The sequence below is a fragment of the Exserohilum turcica genome, assembly GCF_000359705.1.
Source record: "Exserohilum turcica Et28A unplaced genomic scaffold SETTUscaffold_1, whole genome shotgun sequence".
In the NCBI taxonomy this organism is placed as follows: domain Eukaryota; kingdom Fungi; phylum Ascomycota; class Dothideomycetes; order Pleosporales; family Pleosporaceae; genus Exserohilum; species Exserohilum turcicum.
The window spans coordinates 3,266,219-3,289,113 of record NW_007359914.1 but is presented as its reverse complement, the minus strand read 5'-3'; the positions used below and the strand labels follow the sequence as shown (position 1 = coordinate 3,289,113).

Here is a 22,895-nt window from a genome sequence, read left to right as displayed (position 1 = left end):
AACTACGTAGGCTAGAATTTAATACTAGGTACAAATTGAGTAGGTACAATGTAGGGGGTTATCTAAATGAAGGTGAGGCTCGTAGCCTAGTAGTTTTTTAGTTGAGTAACTCTCTCAGATCTTTCACTTTAAATGAGTCTTCCTCTCAAGTTTTAACGAGTAACTCTCTCAGTCGAATAGGTAGTTTAATGAGTAACTCTCTCATGTGGGTGGACCATAAATATGGTTGTGAGGGGAGAAGGATTCGAACCTTCGATCTTTGCTGACGTGAGACAGCAGAAAATTTTCCAGGCGCTCCACCACTGCGCCATCCCCCCTGTTTGTGGGACTAGTTGGTATGCGTATGCAGCATTATACTTTTTCGTAGCTGCCATGGTACTGGAAAAGTCTTTACCTGTGTTCAGTGCAATTGTATCCCAATATCAACGCAACATAGTCATTTTCTCTCATTTGGATCAAGGAAAGACTGTAGAAAACAGACCGAGTAGAAACAACAATCCAAGTATTTTCACACCCGCTCCAAAACAACAACCTCACCCTCCGCCCCGCTATCACTACTAACATACACTCTCCCCCGCACATCTACCGCCAGTCCCACCGGCCGAAAACACGACGTAGCTGCACATTCATCGACGTGCTCATTCCAAAAAATATCTTCCCACAGCTCCTCACTGGCATGATCCACGGGATTCGGTCCAAAGACGTTGCCCTCGCGCCGTGAAAACGGGACTTGAATGACTTTGAAGCCCACGGGTGGCCTGCGGTTCCAGCTGCCATGCAGCGTGACAAAGAGGGCAGAGAAATCGACGTTGAATTTTGCTTCCAGCGGAGTCGAGTGTGCAGGGAGTGCTACGCGTGGAGCTATGCTGCGCTGGTTGCACGTGGCGTCGTTGAAGGTGGCGTTGGGCTCAAGGACGAACTGGTCGCCTGTGGTGAAGTTCTGGTCGGGCATGGCCGCGGGCGCGTACACGGTGAAGCAGGTGGGGTAGCCGTACCAGTTTTTGTTCTCGAGGGCTGCGTCGCCAATGTAGTTGAGTTCGTCAGCGGGGTTGTCATTGTGGATGTCGGTGGCGGTGCCGTTGAGGGTGCGGTGGAGGTCGTCGGCCGAGTTCTCCACGCCCCAGAGGTGAGACGAGGCGTCGAAGGCGAGGCCGACTTCGTTGCGGAGCCCGTATCCGAGTTGGTGGCCGGCGGTGGTGTAGTTGTAGCCCGCGGGTGGTGGGGAGGTTGTGTTGAAGACTTTGATGCAGGCCCGCCCCGTCTTGATGTCTATGGAGCCGTAGTCAATGTTTTCGTTTGAACCGTGCGAGACGAGAAGCAGGTTGGGGTGTTTGGGGGGTATGCTGAGTGAGCGTGTGACATGGCCTTTGGTATCCATGCCGGTTACTATTGTCGTTGCGTTTCCTAAAACACTCATTGTGTCTGCGTCGTATTTCCACGCAAACACGGTAGTGGCGGAGCTGGCGTATAGTGTTTTGCCGTCTTGACTAACGACGATGCCATGATTGAGGTTCCGCTGGGCAATGAGTGTCTTGGAGGACTCGAGGCAGCCACTGTCTGAGACTTTGTGTGCTGTGATGCCGAAGCCGTTTTGAACAATGAGGAGATTGCCTGCGGTATCGAAAATGAGTCCTCTCGGTTGGGTCAATCCCCCTGCAACTTTTGTAGCTTTCCATCCTTTAGCAGTGCGTACAGCAAATGCGAGCTTATTGACACCATCGCACGACGTAGGCATGCTGGTTTGAATAGGTCCTGGAGATGTCGAAGAAGTCACTCTCGTACTAGTACTTGTTGGTCGTATACTGAGGACTGAGCTTGGCACTGGAGCACTGCTCACTGCTGGTTGCTCATCCATGAGATTCGCCGCGATCAATCTATCAAAGTCTGCGTTGTGGCCCTGTGTCAGATTGGCCTTGTAATGGCCAAACGAGTTATGCACATCAAAGGCAGATCGGTTGTTCGCTGGCTCAGCGGGTGTCTTGTTCGACACACCATATCCAAACTTTTGCGCAGAGGCATCTGCATCAATGGAGACGGTATTTCCATCAACATCAAGCCATTGGGAACAGCCCCTGCACCGGACGGTTAAGGTCCAATGAGTCTCGTTGTATCCAGTCCCTTTTATGTATGCGTATTCGGCTTCTGGATAGGATATCAGCAAGCTGAGGCCCCTAGTCAAGGTAAGAGAATTGCCCAATCTCTTTCCAGAACTACCTACAATGCCATTCTAGAACTATAGATTGATGTGTTTGATGCACTGTTCACCCAACCAATCGTAAGTGGCACATATGGCATGGTGCCACCCCAACTGAAGCCCACCCAGCCGTTCTTGACTGGAGACACAATTTGCAGCACTGTATCAAAGGGTGCGGTTTTGGTGGCAGGCAAAGCGATGCCGAATGTGATGCCGTTGGTACTAGTCCAGCCTACATAGCATATTAACGTCTGGGAATCGCAGTACCTTTTGGTACACTGTCCTTGTGCTGCAGTTGTTTTAGTTTCTAATATTTTTGTGAGCAGATACACATACCGATACATATGAGAGCGCCTGTTACTAGGATGGACTTGGGAACCCTCATGTCGACTAGACAATGAAATTATTCAGAAGCAAATGTCACATCACAATGGATTTTGGCACCTTATGACATTGAACACTCCATTGAATGATCTGAGACATATTCTTCTTCTTTCAGACTTAATCTAACAAATTCAGTGCATGTGTTTTCCCGCTTTTGACGTACGAACTATATGCCGTTCTTGTAATGTGGAGGTTGTGGGGCAGTGGCATCGTAATATGAACAACGCCTCGCCTTGACTGTTGATCGCTCACCAATGGATGAATCGTTTTCTACTCGGCAGTTACAAAGTATTGCACTGTGCTAACCGTCGCTACCGTAGCCTGTGTTTCGGAGCTTTGACACCACACGAAGAAAAATATCATGGCGCGTCTAGTGCAAAACGTCCAGACATCTCCACATCGAAGGTAATGAGCACCGGACTGATATTAAGATCGAATGAACAGGGTTTCGTTCGGCGAGATGGAGATTACATGATCATTAAATGAGATAGCGACTTTAGCCTCTGAAGATGAGTACTATCCGGGTGATAATGGCCATCATCATGACATACATGTGTATGGATTGACCAAGATGGCTAGCGCTGTGAAACCTCATTTCAAATTGGCGGCTGAGAGGAAAATTGCACTTGTCGCATGTTGAGATATCGAAGAAAGGTGTCTCGAGAAGATAGACCCCTATTCATAACATGTGACCTGTGCAATATCCGCCCCAACATGTGCCATCGACAGCAATGCGCATTCTTCGTAGAAACTCCTCATCATTTCATCAGTAAACGACTCTTGATTGATTTCTTTTTTACTCTACACCACGCCAGTGCCCGGATATATCATGTGACGACCAGTCGGCCAAGCAATGGATCACGGAAAGAGCCGCTTCCGGCCGGGACCCCTTCCCTTCCCCACGTTCTCCGCACTTTACAGTAGGGCCGAGGCTTGAGCGCAGGATGCAGGATGCCTCAGCCCCACGACACCTAGCTGATACCACAGTCCATCATGTCGCGCTCCGATTCTCTCATATTTGCGCGCACAACCCATTCTGAAAGCCGAGGTTAGATGCCTGGGCAGTCTCCCGCGTCACCACCATCATCGTCTTCGGCCTTTTCCCACAATGGCACTGGGCCCATACACCAACCTTCGCGTCGCGCGCCACGACCGCATCTTCGTTATTACGCTCGCCAAAGCGCCTGAAAACCGGATCAATGTTGCTTTCGCCCAGGAAATCATACGAGCGCTGCGCGACATTGAGCGGGAACTGGGCCCCGACTCGGAGGGTTGCGTGATCACACGAGGCGCAGATGAAAAGTTCTGGTGCACCGGGCTCGACCTCGACGAAAACGATGCGAATCCTTTTGCCAATAGCGATGGCTTCTTTCCGCTGTTGGCCACGCTGCTCGACTATCCCTTTCCGACCATCGCGCTGATCACGGGACATACGTTTGGCGGCGCGTGTCCGCTTGCTCTGGCGCACGATTACCGCATCATGAATGCGCGGCGGGGATTCTTCTCCATGCCACCTGTCAATCTTGGATTGCATTTCCCGGGCATTGGGTTCCTTCCCCGACTGAAGCTGAGCCCGCAGGTTGCGCGCAGCATGCTGCTTGAGGCGCATCGATGGACGGGCAAGGAAGCATACCAAGACGGCATTGTGGATGAGATTGCAGAGCCAAAGGAGATGCTTGAGGTTGCGCTGAGAAAGGCTAGAGAGGTTCAGGGCAAGGCAAAGATGGGCGTGTATAGTTTGCTGAGGAATGAACTGTGGGGTGAGGCTGCTGAGAAGATACGAAGCATCTGCTATGTCCATGGGAAAAGAGTGGTTGGGCCCGCCAAGGCCAAGATCTAAGTGCATGCGGCTACTTTCTAAATTAGCACCAACGCAGTCCATGATCTTGACAAGACTTTATCATCATGCATGAAAACTTTGATTCGTGACACAATATATACATGCGAAAATCCAAATCTATGTACGTTCCAGTATTCTAACAAGAGTATTCTCATCGAGTCGTACAAATAGGCAATGTCTAGTAGGTAGGTTCAAGCGGCGGGTCGGCGTTCTTGACGAGCATCTGAACGTACTCGTCGAACCAAGCACCAGCAATGGGCGCGCCAGCAAGACCACAAGCGCCGTCACTCTCACCGCCAGGCTTGATCCAGACAATAGAGTCAATGTTGGTGTTGTTGGTCGAAGCACCGGGGCGGAGTCCAAAGCCAGCGGGCGAGACATTGCACCAGTCGCCCCACTCCTTACGCGCACCCGGCAGCGCCACACGGCCCTGGTCAATAATGAAGTTTGTCGGCATGCCCTCAGCAGCCATGTACTCCCCGAGCGAAGTAGCGTAGTGGCTCTCGTCCCAGGACGGAGACCACTCGGTGAAGTTCTCGCGGACCTTGGCGTTGAAGGGATTGTAGTTGGAGACGTTGGTCGAGTAACCGCGGATCTTGGACGCGGGGTTGAGTTTCTTCGCCATGTCGACGACCTTGGCAAAGATTTGGGCTGTGGGCTTCAGGTTGTCGGCCCATCCAAGCCAGCCTCCGTGGGCGGCGTCCATGTACAGGTGGATATGGGGGGACTGGAGTTTGGAGATTGCGTAGGCAATGCCCTCCTCGTAGATGGGGGTGGCCTTGGCACAGAAAGGCACCCCTTGATTGGTGACGGCATTGCCAAGGGAATCCGGCTCGAGGACAATGGCAAAGTCCATGTCCTGCGCTGCCGAAAGATGCCTTGCGTACACGTCGACAAACTCTTTCTTGTAAATGTTCAAGCCGTCCTTGTCGGAGCTGAGCTCTCCGGCAGATTCACCAGCAGAGCAGTCACGGTCGGGGAGATTGTAGAGGACAAGACCGACAATCATTCTGTTGCTTCCTTTTCTCTGCCTGCGGGCTGCTTGGATGGCTTCGGGAATCTGGCTCAGACCGGCGCGTGTGGTAATCCATGTGAAAGTAGAAATCTTGTCGGCAACGGTGCGGGTGCGTGCTGCGTTGAGAGAGTCGTTCTGGGACTGGAAAGAAGCAATGGTCTGCTGGAGCTTCTGGCCATAGCTCCCGACAACGTAACGATCCTTGCCAGTCCACGGGTTGTCTACGACTTTGCTTTGAGGCGCTGGGGCTGCAGAGACAGCGCCAGCAAGGGCGGCAGTTGCCAAAGCGAACTGTGTGAGTTGGACCATGATGGATGAGAGCTGAGAAGGAACGAAGAGTCTCAATGCGCTTGCTGCTGGAGAGTACGACTGGGAAGTACCCAGTGCCCTTTATAGACATGGTGATGATAGCAACCATAATGGGGTTGCGCGGAGCATGCAAGCTGTCATGACCTGTGTTACCCAAACACTTTGTTCCGGGCCCTTGCATTGCAGTGGCCGTTTCGAAACTCGATCAGCGGTACCGTCGGCCCGCTAGATGCAACTGCTGGCTCCTGAATACGTCCGAGTCTTGGTATCAAGCATTGGCTTTTGCGAGCGCCGTGCCGTCGAGGCCGAGCGTGACGATGGCGCTTCGTTGAAGTGGTACCTTGAAATTTCTTTGGCCAATGCCCCGAACGGTCGTTTTTCCAGGAGCAGAATGTTTGCCTGCTATGGTATATTAGCCAAGAAAACATGTACGGGGGTCAAATGCGGGTCCACAATTAATATATTTGCGCTGTTTACCCGGCTGCCCCATCGGGTGGCAACCCCCACACGGTGGTTCTCTATATGTGTGCATATCATATGACTTTGCAGATTGGCCAATACTGTCAAGCCAACAGAGTTTAGATTGATCAAAGAGTGCAGTGGAGCTGTTGGTTCATTTCGTCCTAGAAGCGACTATTGGAATGCGCTGCAACGAAGGTTCGCTGCATCTTCTAGCGCATCCGTGAGCGGCTGTGCCCTGAGGCTGAGTTGAAAGTAGATAGGCAGATGCCGTCGATGCATGAGATGCAGGTACACCAGTGCCGGTTGGGGATAAACGCAACGAGAGCAATATTGGGTCTACAGCAGACATGGCCAGGTGCAATACATATCAATATCCTACGGGGGCTTGCGGTATGCGTAGTCAAGGTCTGAGCTAGTCGCCTCTGCACATGATGGACATTCTGCGTCTGTAGTGCACTCGGATAACGCCTTGCTGTTGCCATGGCTGTCTGGATGTTGTTCTCAAAGGGGTTGGTTGGGGCTTGGAGAGCCACGCTACGGTACCAGCAGTGCCATGGAAACACGGTGGCAAGCAAACGTAGTCTGACCAACTAGCGACTAACATGGTTCCCAAGACGGAGCGTGTCTCATGGAGAACTGCTAAGAAATAAACTGTCGAGGACAGCAGAGTATCCCAAGGCCACAAGGGCGACTCAGTCAGGGACGCGTCCTTGGCGTCTTGGCGTAGTGTCACAGGACCCCTCACATATTCCCTGTTGTATGTCAGCTTCTTGTCGCAGATGTCCTTAGTGCATGTCCATATGGAAGAAAAAGTCTCGTGTTGTCCTGTTCCGCCCAGTGGTATTTAGAGAGGCGCCATACCCACAAACCTTAACCCACAATGTCATGTATCGGGAGCCTGTACCCCAAAGCATCCTATCTAATTGGAGTACTGGAGTACGTTGGTCGTTTTGTGTCATGTTGCGGATCTGCTGTCTCCACCTGGGGTTGGGCTTCCAGTGTGCTGAGACCAGCCATGTCGCGATTGCCAGAGGAGAAGCCTTTGTTTATGTTGAGGGCCAGAAATCAAAGATGGTCCTACCAGAGTTCGTACGAGGACTACGTAAGCGGCGGCAGGCTGGTGCATCTCAACGGCACGCTCGCTGGTGAGGCATATTCCAGTCTTGCAAGTACGCCAGGTTCGTGAATCTGCTGCTTCTGCGCGCAACTCGGGGTCAGGTCCGACGTAGATATCTCAAAGCAGTCATAACAAGCCAAGATGCCCCCTCGCATCAGAGCTTGCCGTGGGGACTGTCCTTGGGGAGGGTGGTTGGGGGATGGCCAAGTGAAGAGGGCGATAGCTAAGGCGCTGGCTGTGCTCGGCCGAGGGGTGATAGATCAGAGTCAATGGCACCACCAGTATCCAGCAGCTAGCGGTGAGGGCTGGGCTTGTTATTGGCCGCACTGAGTCAACATCAGCCTCCAGATGCGCAGCTGCGGCTTGGAAAAAGAGGCATTTAACATGGACGGGAAGAGCAAGACGCCGTAAAAGGAGATAAGGGGTTGCCGGGCTAAGGGCCAAGCGCACCGCACGTGACCTGCCGCCACCAAGCTTCTCCTTAGCCATTGGCCGACAGTATTGCTTGAACTCTGTTTCGTTCTCGCGTGACATGGCTGCAGCTATTGCTACCACGACCCCAGCCGACAGAGTGCACTTCGCTGTATGGTGCGCGCACGCATGTGTGATGGCCCGGCATCCGCGGGCGCCATGGCTGCTGGGCCAGAACAGCGACACATGTCGTCGCCTTGCCAGCTGCTGATGTCTGCCAGGCTCGTCGACACGAGTTGCGCTGATTAGAGTGAGAGCGTCGCTCCCAGAAGGACGACAATCGGCGCGACGTCGTGCCACAAGCGGTTAGCGTCGGTTTTGCTTGCCCCCGAGCGTCCGCGACGTGTCAAAGACGCTCGACTCGGCTTCGTCATCGCAGCAACATCGCGTTCGCCTTACTCTCCTACCCTTACTGCCTGCCAACTGTGACTTGGATTCCTAGAATGAGCGCCGAATCCAAGGCACCGCGTGTCGTGCCTCCTAGCAGGCGAAGAGACAAGCCCATCTTGAGCTGCACTCTTTGCCGGCGACGAAAGTGAGCGGTTCTGCGCCCTTGTCCAATGCCGACGCCTGCTAACAGTGGTCGAGACTGAAGTGTGACCGCCAGCAGCCATGCAAGACCTGTGTGGACCGCGGGCTTTCCTTATCATGCGCCTATGTGCGCAACACGCCAGCTCCCAAGGAACCAAAGATCCCAAACAGTGTGCATGAACGAATCAATCAGCTCGAGAAGCTGGTCACCAACCTCATGAGCGGGAAAGATGCCAATCATCTCTCGCCTAATGGCGGCCTCATGGACAGGCAATACGAAGATGGCAATTCCGACATCCCCCGTACCCCAGACCGCGTAAAGTTCAGTAGCGAGACGACGAGTTACAGCAACAGCGACCATTGGACGAGTATTCTCGACGGGGTAAGGGACCCTCCAACTGACCTGGTTCTTCGTGTTGAGCATGCTCTAGATTTCAGAGTTGCGCGAACATCTCGATCATGCCCCCTCTTCGCTTGAAGCCAAAGACGAGGGATGTGAAGATATTGCCGGCCCAGAACTTCTGTTTGGGCGGCAAAGATATGCTTCCAAGGAAGAAATCCTTGCTGCTCTGCCCCCGCGGCCAGAGGCAGACCAGTTGATTGACATTTTCTTTGCAACAATGGAGACACATACAAGTAAGTCAGCAGCCACAAACCCAGGGTAGGCATTTACATGGACGGTAGCCTTCTTGCATAAACCGACCTATTACAACCAGGTAAGCATCTCTGCTTGCGTACAGTTGTGCCCTGCAATTGATAACTGCGTAGTATCACAGATTCTGGCTGAACCCTTTCGAAACATCGACCATGTGGATAGCGCTGCTCTACGCTTCTCTTGCCCTCGGTGCTCGATTCCATGCAAGTATCGAAGAGCAACGAATGGGCGATGCCAACTCCGGACCCGAATCTGGCCACAGCTTGTACTCGGCGCGTACCAACTTCTACCGCGAGAAGGCTGTACAGTGCATGATTCTTGCCAACTACACCAAATGCCCACCATTTACGATTGAAGCATTCTTGCTCTACTTTGGCACAGAGTTTCTACGTTCGGTCGATGCGCAGTTCAGCGCATACTTGATTGTTGCTATGCTCATTAGAATGTGTTTCCGGATGGGATACCACCGAGATCCGTCAAGGTTCCCTAATATCTCGCCTTTTGAAGGTGAGATGCGACGGCGCAAGTGGCTTGTGGTAATGACACTTGACTTGGTCACCTCAGCACAGCTGGGGTTGCCCAGGATGATCCAACCGTTCATGTTCGACACACAAGAGCCTCGGAACCTGGCCGAGGGAGACATCTATGAAGATATGACGGGACCAGTACCACCCTCAAAACCCGAATCAGAGCTTACCAGCTTGCTCTATTTCATTCTCTTGTCCAGGCTACGCAATATCCAGGCGCAAATCATAGACATGATGAACGCTACATCACAGCCGCCGTATGCAAACATTACCGATATCGATACCGCGCTGAGATATATCCATGATAACGCACCGCACTCTCCCGACGTTAAAGACATTGTGGATGTTAGCATTCCCATGACGCTACAATCGATGCGGCAATGTCAAATCGACCTGGCATTCCTCAAGGCCGAAGTGATGTTGCACCGTCCGTATCTTAAGCTTGGAAGAGTCGATAAGCATTATGAATACTCTCGAAGGGTATGTCTTAATGCTTCGATGAGGATGCTCTCGTTTCAGTGTAAAATGCATGCCGTATACCAGCCAGAAGACAAGATGTTCTCATCAGTAAGGAACCAACCCATACGATTTGCTTACCGGATATGGCTGACCCATCACTATCAACTAGGGATGGCGCGTGTCTGCGATGAGCAGTCTCTTAACACCGGTCGTTGTCCAGGACTTTCTTCTCGCCACCACCGTTTTAGTGATTGATCTCGACGAAGACTCGACATCTCCTTTGCCCGACTCTCCAAGTGAGCCGGCAACCGGGGTGTCCCAATTAGATAAGCCACCACCGACACGCGAGGAAATTGTCGCGGCCCTACGTTCGGCTTATGGCTTGTGGTTAAAGGCCAGCAAAAAGTCTCAAGAGGCGCGGAAGGTTGCAACAGCCGTAAAGCTAGTACTTTCCAGAGTAGGAGGAAATGAGATGCAAGAAGCCAGCCCTGCAACTTGTGAGTTCTCGTGTAACATGGCCTTGCTTTGCCATGAGCTGACTTTTCCAAGCTAGCAGCAATACAGTGGTGATGGAGCAAGATCGTGTTCATCCATCGCCAGCCTTTGACTTCAACGAATACGGTGCCCCACAACCTGCGCCGAATGTTTCTTCAATGAGCAATGCCGGTCCCCAACCCCCTTTTGCCTATGAACAGATGCCCATGGATCTGGAGACCTTAAACATACCCTTTGATTGGGTGAGTATGTTGTAGTCCCGAAGGCGGCCAAACTCACATCATTTCTAGGATGGCATGCTCTCTAACCTTCAGATTCCGGCATATAGAGATTACCAACGCCCGCTGTTCGAGTAATGCAACATTAAACGCCAGATTTTAGGACACGTAACAATTATCTGGGTTGTTTAAAGAAGAAAAAGAAGAAAGACTCCAATACTCGGGAGTCAATACGTAACAGACTGATGGCACCTGGCAGACGCAGGCGGTACCAATGAGAAGCCGTGGTAATGGGCTAGCGTCATGATTTGTTGCAGTCAATTCGGCTCGTGAAACACCGAATGTTCCATCGAATAAGACGATCTAAGGATAGCAACTCTGCTCATGGGTCGTGCCCATTCTGGATCGACTTGTGTCCCAAAAAGAAAAACTGCATATTGTTTCAAGCATAGTTACGCAATGCAGCTCGAGGACCATGGATCGCAGTTTGTGAATGGTGGTCTCACCAACGTGGCATTCCCGGATTTGTCACGGTGCGAGGCATCGACGATCGCCAACTCCGCGCGCCCATCGAGATATGCCAAAGCCGACGGAGTGCATGCCGTTTGAAAGATCATTGATCTTTTGTTTGTATCGGAGATCCGCGGATCTGCCATGCATTTTCGCAACACGTCCACTACGGTTACCCATGGACTCCAAACGTGGGCAAACTGGGTTGTTAAGAAGACGTGGTGACGTCATGTCTAGTATCTCCTAGGAAGAATCTACATAGGTCGTTATTCGGGATCAATTGCACCGCAATCGCCATGGGTACCTGTGCCCGCCCTTGCATGCTACTAACTACCGGTATCATCACTAGCACTTTTCCAGCAACACGAACACACAGATGGAAACTATCCACGAGCTTGACAGGACATGCTACTCCCACAAGGAGCCGTCCATCGAGCCCGATCTTGGAGACCTCCGACGGTCGACTGACAAAGCTCTACCGGGACTGCCAAAAACACCTAAAAGAGTACTGATGAAGTATCGGTTTTCTGCAGTCTTTTCCATCGGACTTACAATTGCGAGTTTTGTTCTCAGCTTAGTATTGGTGGTGGCAGGGAATCATGCATATACATTTGGAGGACAATATTTGGTTGCAGTAAGTCATCACAATATCGGTACGGAATCCGTAGGCTCACAGCCACAGCTGGATGTTACCGCCAACGCCCAAATTTCGACACGTCAAAATGCGATATCCTCGGAGCCATCTGTCAGCACAAAGAATATAGCAACAGCAAACGTCTATTATGTCTACCTTGACAAGGTCTGCTCTGGCTCTCCAGCACATGGTGTAGGAACCTTCCGTACCGTCATTGAAAGATGCGAAAGTTACTCCACGGCTACTGCAAGTGCGTAGATTACACTCCAGGCACTTGGTATCCCAGGCTAATACAACCGCTCAGGGCTGGCAATGTTGACCTCTTCGGATAACGGGCCCCCCAAGGATTTGGTATCACCCATGGATCTAGTCACCAGGCTGCTTGTGATGACGTCAGATACTCTCCATAGCGTGCGGACAGGCAGTTTGGCATCGCTCATCCTCTCTCTCATCGGGTCCCTTTTCTCCGCAATTTCGTCTGCCCTGGCAATCTTCTTTCCACACTCTCCGCTCCTCGCCTACTCCAACATCTTCTGGCCGCTACTTGCAAGCACATTTGCATTTGTCGCCGCTGCTATGCTAAGCGTCCTGGTAGTGGGCGTATTTGCAGCAGTCAACGGTGCCGTGCATGTGGCCGGTGTAAAGATTGGACAGGGAGGATCGGTGCTGCTTCTCGCATGGCTGGCATGGGTCCTGGTATTGCTGGCTTTAGTGTACTGGGGCCTGGTGTGGTTTGTCGAAGTGAGGAGATGGAGCTTCACCAAGAGGAGGAGAAGCGAAGACGAGGTGGGGAACTGGAAAGGAATAGGGACCGAGGTGTGGAAGGATCTCAGGAAGGATAAAACAGCACTGTATGTCCACTCGATACATGCATAGCTTCAATTTCCATGAATATCCCCGCGCCTTTTAGCGCTTCAGTGACATTGACAAAAGGCACCTTTGGCGCCATCTCTCCCCAGTAACGTGACCCTGACGCCAGAGAAGACGTTGGACAGGTTCCTGCGCTAGTGCTAGCGGAGTGGCAAGCGGAATGTGGAGACCATCAGCCAACCGTGGCGCGACATGGGCCCACCGCCGCCAGCGCCAAGCCCAGGGTCCCCCAAGTGCTCCACAAAACTTCCACCTCTGCCTCGACCGCAGCCCCTCAGTCTCCTCAACCCCCGACCTGCCATTGTTGCGTGCGCCCACCACCATGCGGTCTTCCGTCTCTACCGCCACGCTGCCCCAGAAGAAGCCCGCCGCCCGGGGCCTTACCGCCAAAGCAGAGAAGCCCGAAGAGCCAAAATTGGAGAATGAGCACGACCACTTCTTTTGGACATACACAGAAGAGCCGCACCGGACACGCCGCATGGCCATTATCAAGGCACATCCAGAAGTACGCCGGCCGCCTGATGGCCCCAATGGGCCCTTGGCTAACCCGTTGACAGGTAACCAAGCTCTGCGGCCCCGAGCCGCTCACCAAATACGTCGTCCTGCTGGTCGTGTCGGTACAAGTCGCCTGCGCATACCTCCTCCGCAATACTCCTGTCTTGTCATGGCCCTTCCTGCTCACCGCCTACGCGATTGGTGCCACAGCCAACCAGAACCTCTTCCTCGCCATCCACGAGATATCTCACAACCTGGCCTTCCGATCGCCCTTGGCAAACAGACTCTTTGCTGTCTTTGCAAATCTGCCAATCGGCATTCCCTACAGCGCCTCGTTTCGGCCTTACCACCTCATCCACCACAAATCGCTGGGAGTCAATGGCCTTGACACCGATCTGCCCACCGCCTTTGAAGCCATCTTTCTTGACTCGGTCGCTGGCAAGGCCTTTTTCGCAACCTTCCAGATCTTTTTCTACGCCCTTCGACCCATGTTCATATACAGTCTGCCCATGACAAAGATTCACCTTTTCAACGTTGTCGTCCAACTGGCCTTTGACTACGTCCTGGTGCAATACGTTGGTGGGCGGGCGTTGGGATATCTGATCATGAGCAGCTTCCTCGCTGGATCGCTACATCCTTGCGCAGGCCACTTCATCGCCGAGCACTACGTCTTCGAGAAGCCCAACAAGGATGCCTCGAACCCGGCCAACAAGATTCCGCTCCCTGAAACTTACTCATACTATGGTCCTCTCAACCTGTTGACTTATAACGTTGGTCTTCACAACGAGCACCACGACTTCCCTGCAATCCCATGGACGCGCCTGCATGCTCTTAACAGGATTGCACATGACTACTACAAGGATCTGCCCCAGCACAAGAGCTGGGTGTACGTGCTTTGGCAATTTGTCTGGGACAAGGACATTAGCCTGTGGTGCCGAGTCAAGAGAGAGGAGGGTGGAAGGAAAGTTGGTGCTGCAGGCGGATGGAGCGAGGAGGATTTGGGCTCAAACGAGAAGAAGGGCCCTATTCCTGGTGTGTTGTAAAGTTTTGTGCACCATTTGCATGGCAGGCGTTGTGAACGGTATGGTATTTGGATAATATACAATTTAGAATCAAGACTTTATTACACCCCATGTCTAAGCACAGTTTCTTAGTATGGGTCATCCGTATGAATGAGTGCAACAAATCAAATCATGTGAGATAATTGTGTGGATGATACAGCCCAATCAATTTCATGTTAGTAGACCGGGACGCTGTCAATGATGCTTACCATTGCATGCTGTGACTGCAAAGACATGTGTCCAACTTTACTAGGTAGTCTCGTCAATACATTTTTAGACTTAGTTATACAATGTCTCATCATTTTAGTTCGTTTGCTACGAGTCCCGTTACACTCCACACACGCACAACAATAAAACACAGTAATGTCATGCAAAACTTGCTGTCTCATAGGCAGCTGCAGTGTTAAAAAGAAAGCATGGGTTTGTACATGATATTGGATTGCTGGTACTGTTGGACTGCATGGGCTGGTAGACATGGCCAAGTGGTGCTGTGGGTTGCTCTCTACCTTTTTACCTTGTATGAGATTGAGATTGAGATGGTGGATATTCGATATTCGACTGTTTGTAGACCCACCGTAGTACAGCCCATTGGCGGACTATCGCACATCACTTTCTGAATAGGCAAACTTGGCGACGCGCTGTCGTTGTGAGTTCTGGGATTCGCCCGTCCACGTGCTTTACGGGAGTGCTTAAGTGTGCAAATTAAATATATGCATACATACATACGCTCCACTGGTTGAAAAGCTCGAGCTGCTTGCTATATTTACTAGGAAACCAACCTGTTGCCAAGTCCAACGCGCACTTCAAATTTCTACTTTCACCCCCCAACCACTTGGATTTTTCTCACAACTAGCACTCACCAATCATTGCTCCCCTCCTTGTTTCAAATAACCGAGCCAGATCAATGGGCAGTTGCAGAGACTATCGAATTCCCAGTCCATACAGTTCATATAGTCCAAGGCACAGATTTCACACGCCACCAAGATCAATCTCAGTACCTGTGTAAATATCGCCCAAATGTGCACGTCACACATCCCACCCACACCTCTCAAAGTGGTAATCTAATCTGTTTGTTTTGCAAAAGTCACGCTCACCGCGCGTATCCATGAGGTGCTAGGCCGCGCAAAATCCAAGGTGAAGCCGACTGCAGCCTTGAAATTGCTTTCGCTCTTGGAGACGTCACTGGTTTTTCTTCGTCTCACCGTGAAGTGAACTTGGCACGGTGCTATCTCCACACGTAAACAAAGTCTCCCGCTTTTGCTACTTCTCGCTGTTGCTCACTGCTATCTCGAGTTCGTGTAGTAGCACCTCTTCCTGCCTCTGCCTCTGCCTTGTCTCTACCACGCCCACACAGTCGAACCTCTCGCCGGATCTCTTCAGCCAAGAACCTCGGAGCTGCTACCATCATGGCGCGCCGCTTCAAGACTAACCTTGGATTTAGGGGTCGCGCTGCATCTCCCGCGCTGTCGGACAAGTCGAACGAGTCTGATCTTGAGGCTTTGTTGCGTCCCTCCAGTTCCGATTCTGACTATGATGACGAGGACATCTTCAGAATGTCTCCAGTCAAGAACCAGCCCGATTCTCACGCCTTAGGCACGAGCGTTCCCCCTATGAAGTTCCCGTTCCCGCTGGGCCCTTTGTCCAACTACACTACTCCCAACGGTCTCGAAACCGAGTCTGAGAAGCTCAAGCGCACTGGTGGACGCTCCGGCTATGTCCAGGCTAGAGGCCATTCTCCTTCTCCAGATAGGTCAGTGGTTGTTTACTGAGGCAGTTGGCAGTGTTGACTTGTTGAATAGGTCGCTCAAGAAGCCGCGCATGTTCCAGCTCCAGCAGCACAACGGCATTACGCGCATGCTCACCCGCAACAAGCTCGTCTCCAACAAGCTCATGTCTTCCGCGTCGGTCCCGACCCAGAGCGGCGACGATGTCAAGGCTCCAGAGACTGACAAACTCGGAGATCTGGATGTCTTGCCTATCGAGGTCCGCGAGCACATCTACGCCCTCGCGCTCGACATCGGCCGCCCAGTCACCATCAAGAACTGTTGCACGCCGGGCAAGACACCTCGTGAAGTGAGCAGGTGCAGCAAGCACGGCTCTCGTGTCAAGGCCAACACGGGTAGATTCAACATGCTGTACGTATGCAAGGGCATGCGTCAAGAGGCCATGCAAGTCCTGTTCACCAAGGGCTCCATGCTGCTGCACCCCGATCCCTTCATGGAGGGGTACCTCAAAGACTGCCCTCGATCCAACTCGCCTCGCCGCATCGACAACTTCATGCAGCGCGATGTCCAGGTTGCCGCCATGTGGAACACCATCTCGCAGTTCCGCTCCATCAAGATCGAGGTCTCCACGATGCGAGTCAACATTGGCCACCCGACGCAGTTCGCCGAGCGCATCCTCGCCATCACGTCCCTGCTGTGCAATGAGGAGACAGATCCCGTCGAGATGGCCAAGCAGTCGCGCACCCTCAACATTGGCGGAATCTTCGTCCACAAGATGCCCTTCAACATGCGCGAGGCGGAATTCACTAGCTATGACCTCGTCTTTGACTGGCTCTTCACCGACTACCCTGAAGGCAGCCCTGACATCAACAGCCTCGCCGCTGAGGTCATGCACAGGCTGCACCGCATGGTCGCTGGCATCGGCAAGCACTCGCATCACGCGTCTTGGACCATCCTCGTCAACAAGAAGCTCAGGGACAACGAGGAGGGTGGCCAGCAGGCGCTGGAACAGTTCGAGCATGCTTGTGACTACCATGGCGTGGCGCTCGTTCATGCCGAGTAGTTGCATTGAGCTGGGTATGGTTGCATCGCACTGCGCATCTGGCGTACAGTTCAGCATCTTGAGGATTTTATGGCTTGGGATTCGATACCTTTTGTAGTAGTCGTGGTGGTGAAAAGGATCAGGGGTTCTCTCTTCAAGTACTGAAATGCGGTGGATGGAATCGTGTCTTCCTTTGTTTTCCTTGCCCTTAGGGTAGCTTCGGCTTGCACTCGACTGGTTTGCATCAGAATCAGGATCTGAGTATCATGAATGGAAACAAAATGTCATTTTGATCTTACATGGCCATGGAATGAACGTATACCGCTGTGCTGCAGAAGAGAAATGACGACATGAAGTGGCACCGAGAATCATCACGTGCTAGCTAGCAAGAATGTATGCCGAATCGGCTCACATGTTGCTTGCACGTTGCATTGTGACTCGTCAAGACCAAAGTGATGCCAGTCTATTTTCTGGTTGTAAAACTGATGGAATTCATGGTCAAGGTAGCATCGTGCATATCCGTAGTCAACTTTGTCGCATGTCATCATTCGTATCTCAGTAGACCACAAGCTCCCCTCTCAGTCCACAACTACCCCAATAGACTCAACTTCTCAAACGCCTTCACGACCGGTGCCTCCCGCTTCTTGCCAATTTCCTGCAGACTATCCCACAATGTAGCATCGCCACCAGTCGGCTTAATTGCATCCACGTCTGCCTCACGCATTATGCCATTCTGAGCAGGCGATGCTGCAGTAGCAGGTGGATACATCTCCTTGACGGCATCTTGACACTTCTCCATCACTTCACTGACAGCGTTGGACACAGCATCCGCACGCTCTCTCATACCCCGCCTGATGAGGCCCTCAACAAGACGCTGGATCTCGTCTTGCATGCTGTTGATACGCTCGATCAAACGCTCAATGGAATTTGTGAGGTATTCTTCCTCGTAGACTGTGCCCTTCTTCCCCCGCGCACGCTTCCGCTCTTCGCGGCGCTTGTTCTTGCTAGTCTTGCGTGTCGTTGTCGTGTTTACGGTACCAGTCTGGTTCGTATACCGTGTCATGAATGTGCCTCCAGAGGTAGTATCGGTCGGAGCAAGGGAAATATTGTCAGGAATGTTGGCGTCACCGCCACCATCAATCATACCCTCGTAGAACGCCATTGGATCTTCTGCCTTCTTGGTCCTCAGTTCCTTGAGTCGGGGCACCTGGGCTTGAAGCTGGCCTTTCATGTCGGCAAGGAACTCCGTCATGTCTGCACTACGCTCGACGAGGCCCGGATCGATGACTTCGGGAATGAGGTTCGTTTCGCGGCGAAGCGTGACAATGCGGATAGCTTCGGCGAAATAGCAGCCGCGACAGAATAGTCGAGCCGCAGATGGAAGATCCGATAGGTAGTCCAATGTGATTGTTGCTGCAGAGAGGTAGTCCTTGGATTCTGACAGACCTTCTGCCATGTCTGTTGCAATAGAAGACAACTCATCAGCGCTCACTTCAGCTAGAGTAGCAGACGACAACGCTTCGCGCCAAAGATTAGCTGAGCGGTAACATGGCCATGCAGACGAGTGGTCGCCAAGGTATTCGTATGCCAGAGCTGCCCCCTTGTTCTTGTTGTTTGTGCTCAAGAAGTCTGCATACATACGCATGATCTCTCTGAGACGGGCATTGTCGTACTGGTACATGGCCAATGCTTCCGAATAGAGATCATGTTTTTGTACGTATTCTTGTACTTCGCCAAAAGCTTGAAGGTCGTTCAGATGCCTGAGTGCCTTTGCCCGGCGCCCGAGTTGGTCGTCAATCCTGAATTTGCGACGTGTCTCAGGCAGGTCTTGCAACGACTGTAGATGCGGAAGATATTCTCGCGGGTCCTGGCATAGTCAGTAGTGTATGGAAGAAGTACGGCATATGGAACTACCTTCTGCGACTGTTGTGCAATGAGCAGGGCCAGTTCAAGATTATACAACCCCAAGGACGTGTCGTAGAGTTGGTTGACGTCGGCAAGGAAGCAAATGTGCTCCGCGGCTTTGTCGGTTAGGGGATCGTTGGACTCTGCATACTGTTATCAGCATGTCTGAGATCAAACTCATGCTACTTACCCTGCAAACGACCTATCATGTCTAGTCCTGTCTCGAGAGCTGGAGGTGTCTTGGACACATGGGCTGTGATGATATTCTGCAAGTGGGCCTCCTTGTACTGAGGCTGTTCCAGCACGGCGAGGAAGGCATCGCAGATTCGGTTGACCTTATTCTCCACTTGTTCTTGTGACAGCTGTGACTTATTGACCAAATCTTTCGTTTTCAGAGTCTCCTTGTACATTGTCTCCGAAACATCCTCATTGCTACATATATTAGTCATCATATTCTTGACAGATCACACTTCGCTTACCGAAGCTGTGCTAAGAGCAAGTCGATATGCTCCACCTTCTTGATTTGCATAATAATCTTTTCCAGGCTCACGAGAAAGCGCTCGGGATCGTGGTCGTGAAGAATGTTGAAGTCTACACGCTGGCTTCTGCAAGCAAAAAATGCCTCGTCATAGCGTTCCGCCTCGATGCTTCGCCGTATTGCCGCAAGTACAAGTGCCCGGGGGTATATTGTCTCCAGGTTACCTCTAGGCATTTGAAGCACCACAGAGTAGGTTGTAGGGATGACCGTGACAATCTTTGCACCTCTCTCGATACTCCTGCATCGCTCATCCTTTTGTGGTTCGTCTGCAGGTACTTCGAGATCTAAACCATCAGCATAGTTTGCGGAGTGAACAGCCGTCTAAGCTTACCGTCCATATTAGCAAGATGCACAAACTTTAGCAGATGTTGAGTCGTTGTGAATACAAGATGCGCAGGGGTAACCACGAATGATGTACAATTACGAGCCAATATTCGTTCGTTGGCGAACAAGGCACCGCTCTTGGTCAAACCAAAAGCCAATGTCTGCAGAGTTAGCAGTTGCCCAGACCGAATGGTGGATGACACACATACCTGCCCTTCAAACTTGACCACTTGAACTTCGGGTGCAAACGAAGGAAACTTGTTCACAAGCGATGTTTGAGGAGGCAGATCTGCCATCGCGTCGTCTGCACTAATTTCATGCAACGCGCCATTCTGGAGCAGAGTATAGAGAGCCTCATTATCTATGCTGGAGACTAGAGTAGAAGTACGGTCAGTCTCGACTATCGGTCCCTGAGGCAATAGTGTTTCGCCTTCAGCACGCCAAATCGAGCTCTCGTCTTCGTCCCAGTTGTCTGTCAGCACAAATATCTGATCGTCACCAATGAATGTAACATGGCGCGGAGAGTGGTCTTTGATCGCATCGCTTTTCCAGAGGGACACAGGCTTCGGTACAGGCCGTTTGTTGAGATCGAGCGTGTATACCGAAAGGCCATGATGCGAGAGCACAGCCAAGTGAGTGCCCGACTTTGACAACGCAACATCGATGGTCTTGGACTCGAGTGTCAAGCTCTGAAAAGCCATTGGAGGTGGCACGTTTGCAATCCGCAGAGGCGTAAGTTTCAAAACCACTAAAAGCTATCAGTATCGGGGCTAGAAAAGGCATGGCGCTGAAGACTTACATCCATCTATGGATGCAACCATACCGAAATCATTGGGCGGTACAACTGAACCAGCAGACATAGTTGACGCATACTCCAGCACCTGAAGTGCACCTAGATGACTTTAGTGAACCGTAAGAAGTGACTGAGCTACTTTGCTGACCTGGAGTCGAAAGAGCTAGTGCCAAAGGACGCTCCGAATGCCAGCTGCACATGACCGTTTGCGAGGCAGCTTCTGGAAACGGCAATTCTTGCTTGAGGTAGTAATGGTAGTTACTCATTGTCCATAGCTGAACCTTGTCTGGATACGAAACGGCCAGCACATTCGAGTCACTGTTCCATGCAAGAGTCAGAGGCTTTGCGAGTGCCGTCAGCTCCTCAGGGGTGAAGCGAAGATCAAATTGGCCATGACGAAGACCATTCCGCTCGAAAAACACCACCTCAACCTTATCGTTGGTACGCCGGGTGCTGGCAATCAAGTTTCCAGACGGCCGCCAGCTGAGCGCTCCTTCTAGGCCATCAACAGGCTCACTCACACTGTCTAGCTGACCTTCTCGGGAGAAGACTCGAATCATGCGGCGCCGCTCTTCTTCAACTTTGCTCACGGCAAACCAGGCGCCGTCACCTCTCCAGCTGATGGTGACGGAGCGATCATCGAGCGGGCTTAGTACACCCTCGTCGATGGTCTCTGGTACTGTGGGATCCTGCAGTGCTCTAGCCCGCTTGCCTTTGAACTGCGTCTCTTTCTTTCCCCATCCCACTGAGACATGGCTAGATACGTTGACATCTTCCGGGGTGAGGTCAATGCTCGCTATGTTTTCGATGTCGCGACTCATCAGCAGCAGCGTATTGGCCGGAGTGGCAATGGCGAAGAGTTCCTCATCCGGCGACCAGGCAGCGGCAGAGATGCCTGCATCGACCGATCCAACAATCTCCACTAGCTCTCCATTCGAGGCCGGATTCTCTCTGACCAGGACGATATCCCCTCCCGCCAGAATCAGGCATGATGTCGAAGTGTCGGCAAAATGGTGGAGGCTCAAGATAGCGTCATGGGTAAGCGAGGGCAGCGGACACGGCGCATCCCACGAGGCGATGCTTTCGAGCTTTTCCTCGCCGCCGGTACGTGCATGGTGCAGTCTCTTGAGTTCGATGGTGGCACGTGATTGCGAAGGCCCAAAGGCGCATATCAGTGCATTGGATGCAGCGTCCCAGGCAGTGGCCGTTAGTGGGAGGGGCTCTTCTCCGGCAAATCGCAGAAGCGATCTCCCCACAATCTTGAGATTGCGCATCGCTGGAGGCGCATAGGTTTGGTGACAGTTGGATGTGTGTGTGCTTCAAGGCGCCGATATTTGACGGCTGTGAGTGGTCGCGAATTTTTGGTGATGCTAGCGCCGAGCTTCTACCGAACGGTCATGCGTCACATCATCACAGCCGACGTCGAAGGTGTTGCGAGCAGACGAGCCATTGAGCCGCATTGGCGCCGGGCAGTCGTTGTGCATTCTTCGTGCATTCGTGTCTCCTGCTGCTTCATGCTTCAACCACCCTCTGGAGGGGTATATTCTGCTTGCACACTGCAACGTCGCGCGCCCCACGCAGCCCGCCATTGTGCAGCGGGTTAGCACCACAGGATTCAATTCATGTTTCAGCAGTTGAGCGACAGGCAATGAAATTGATGCTGTGATGTCTATACAGTCGCCCCAGGCGCCGCCTAATATTCTACAGACACTTTGTCCTTGGCGTGCCCGAAACCCACTATCACGCTGCAAGAGATTGCGCCTATTTGTTCTTCTTGGTTTGCCAGACTGTAGTAGCAGCGCAGTTAGCTTCGTGCCAATGTCTCGCACGACGGTCGAGGGAGGCTCACCGGCAAGGAGGAAGGGAAGGGAGAAGCCGGTAGCTGTGTGCATTAGCCTGCGTCCTGCCACGACATGCCTGCAGACCTCACCCATGAATCCCCAGTACTTGAAGGCAAAGCCCTTCTTCAGCGGATCAAAGGGCAAGTTACTGCGCGGGCCCTCGGGGTAGTGGTACGGGCTGGACATGTGGGCGCGGGTCGACTGGAAGCCGCGGCGGGCGACGAGAGTTGGGGCCGAGGCGGCGCGGAAAGTGGCACGGGCGAGCATCTTGGAGCGTCAGTGAGGGTTGCAATTGGCGCAGAGACGGGGCGTACTTTGGCGGTGATGTGGAGTGGAGAGGTTGCGGAGCTGTCGTCGCGGTGGTTCGATGAGAGCAGCTTCCCACGACCGCATGGCTTGGCGGCAGATGCCCGGGTGGTCTGTGCGCCATACTTTTTTGATCTCGCCCATGGCCACCCCGTCATCGCATCGCCGGTGAACG

The 22,895-nt window shown here is 52.4% G+C and overlaps 10 protein-coding genes and 1 non-coding gene across 11 annotated transcripts; 5 read left to right on the top strand and 6 right to left on the bottom strand.

Annotated features, from left to right (window-relative positions):
* Nucleotides 1-229: 229 nt before the first annotated feature.
* Nucleotides 230-317, bottom strand: SETTUDRAFT_t4. The gene has a single exon. It is a non-coding gene; the product is annotated as a tRNA-OTHER (tRNA).
* Nucleotides 318-508: 191 nt separating this feature from the next.
* Nucleotides 509-2,579, bottom strand: SETTUDRAFT_18787 (uncharacterized protein; the record flags this gene model as incomplete). The annotated part of the gene is made up of 3 exons (XM_008021940.1): nucleotides 509-2,142; nucleotides 2,271-2,483; nucleotides 2,531-2,579. 3 exons carry the CDS (start codon nucleotides 2,577-2,579, stop codon nucleotides 509-511), a joined length of 1,896 nt encoding a protein of 631 aa, XP_008020131.1.
* Nucleotides 2,580-3,646: 1,067 nt separating this feature from the next.
* On the top strand, nucleotides 3,647-4,418 carry SETTUDRAFT_134215 (uncharacterized protein; the record flags this gene model as incomplete). Its single annotated transcript, XM_008022864.1, has 1 exon — nucleotides 3,647-4,418. The coding sequence occupies exon 1, from the start codon at nucleotides 3,687-3,689 to the stop codon at nucleotides 4,416-4,418; it is 732 nt and encodes a 243-aa protein (XP_008021055.1). The 5' UTR covers nucleotides 3,647-3,686.
* A 178-nt stretch (nucleotides 4,419-4,596) lies between these two features.
* On the bottom strand, nucleotides 4,597-5,742 carry SETTUDRAFT_153112 (glycoside hydrolase family 6 protein; the record flags this gene model as incomplete). Its single annotated transcript, XM_008022863.1, has 1 exon — nucleotides 4,597-5,742. The coding sequence occupies one exon, from the start codon at nucleotides 5,740-5,742 to the stop codon at nucleotides 4,597-4,599; it is 1,146 nt and encodes a 381-aa protein (XP_008021054.1).
* A 604-nt stretch (nucleotides 5,743-6,346) lies between these two features.
* SETTUDRAFT_162619 (uncharacterized protein) lies at nucleotides 6,347-7,211 on the bottom strand. Its single transcript, XM_008022862.1, has 2 exons — nucleotides 7,066-7,211; nucleotides 6,347-6,956 (listed from the first exon to the last, which is right to left on the bottom strand). Exons 1-2 carry the CDS (start codon nucleotides 7,116-7,118, stop codon nucleotides 6,617-6,619), a joined length of 393 nt encoding a protein of 130 aa, XP_008021053.1. The 5' UTR covers nucleotides 7,119-7,211; the 3' UTR covers nucleotides 6,347-6,616.
* Nucleotides 7,212-8,437: 1,226 nt separating this feature from the next.
* SETTUDRAFT_134212 (uncharacterized protein) lies at nucleotides 8,438-10,716 on the top strand (the record flags this gene model as incomplete). Its single annotated transcript, XM_008022861.1, has 6 exons — nucleotides 8,438-8,705; nucleotides 8,755-8,959; nucleotides 9,008-9,039; nucleotides 9,092-10,072; nucleotides 10,134-10,461; nucleotides 10,514-10,716. Exons 1-6 carry the CDS (start codon nucleotides 8,541-8,543, stop codon nucleotides 10,714-10,716), a joined length of 1,914 nt encoding a protein of 637 aa, XP_008021052.1. The 5' UTR covers nucleotides 8,438-8,540.
* Nucleotides 10,717-11,993: 1,277 nt separating this feature from the next.
* SETTUDRAFT_170805 (uncharacterized protein) lies at nucleotides 11,994-12,702 on the top strand. The gene is made up of 2 exons (XM_008022860.1): nucleotides 11,994-12,072; nucleotides 12,126-12,702. The coding sequence occupies exon 2, from the start codon at nucleotides 12,134-12,136 to the stop codon at nucleotides 12,695-12,697; it is 564 nt and encodes a 187-aa protein (XP_008021051.1). The 5' UTR covers nucleotides 11,994-12,072; nucleotides 12,126-12,133; the 3' UTR covers nucleotides 12,698-12,702.
* A 277-nt stretch (nucleotides 12,703-12,979) lies between these two features.
* Nucleotides 12,980-14,317, top strand: SETTUDRAFT_162617 (uncharacterized protein). The gene is made up of 2 exons (XM_008022859.1): nucleotides 12,980-13,196; nucleotides 13,249-14,317. The coding sequence occupies exons 1-2, from the start codon at nucleotides 13,014-13,016 to the stop codon at nucleotides 14,227-14,229; spliced, it is 1,164 nt and encodes a 387-aa protein (XP_008021050.1). The 5' UTR covers nucleotides 12,980-13,013; the 3' UTR covers nucleotides 14,230-14,317.
* A 1,820-nt stretch (nucleotides 14,318-16,137) lies between these two features.
* SETTUDRAFT_85117 (uncharacterized protein) lies at nucleotides 16,138-17,034 on the top strand (the record flags this gene model as incomplete). Its single annotated transcript, XM_008022189.1, has 1 exon — nucleotides 16,138-17,034. One exon carries the CDS (start codon nucleotides 16,138-16,140, stop codon nucleotides 17,032-17,034), a length of 897 nt encoding a protein of 298 aa, XP_008020380.1.
* A 568-nt stretch (nucleotides 17,035-17,602) lies between these two features.
* Nucleotides 17,603-21,847, bottom strand: SETTUDRAFT_30601 (uncharacterized protein; the record flags this gene model as incomplete). Its single annotated transcript, XM_008022053.1, has 8 exons — nucleotides 17,603-18,880; nucleotides 18,928-19,061; nucleotides 19,109-19,350; nucleotides 19,398-19,740; nucleotides 19,788-19,941; nucleotides 19,990-20,528; nucleotides 20,580-20,672; nucleotides 20,722-21,847. The coding sequence occupies 8 exons, from the start codon at nucleotides 21,845-21,847 to the stop codon at nucleotides 17,603-17,605; spliced, it is 3,909 nt and encodes a 1,302-aa protein (XP_008020244.1).
* A 359-nt stretch (nucleotides 21,848-22,206) lies between these two features.
* SETTUDRAFT_162616 (uncharacterized protein) lies at nucleotides 22,207-22,698 on the bottom strand. Its single transcript, XM_008022858.1, has 3 exons — nucleotides 22,504-22,698; nucleotides 22,423-22,455; nucleotides 22,207-22,360 (listed from the first exon to the last, which is right to left on the bottom strand). The coding sequence occupies exons 1-3, from the start codon at nucleotides 22,679-22,681 to the stop codon at nucleotides 22,335-22,337; spliced, it is 237 nt and encodes a 78-aa protein (XP_008021049.1). The 5' UTR covers nucleotides 22,682-22,698; the 3' UTR covers nucleotides 22,207-22,334.
* Between the last annotated feature and the right edge of the window lie 197 nt (nucleotides 22,699-22,895).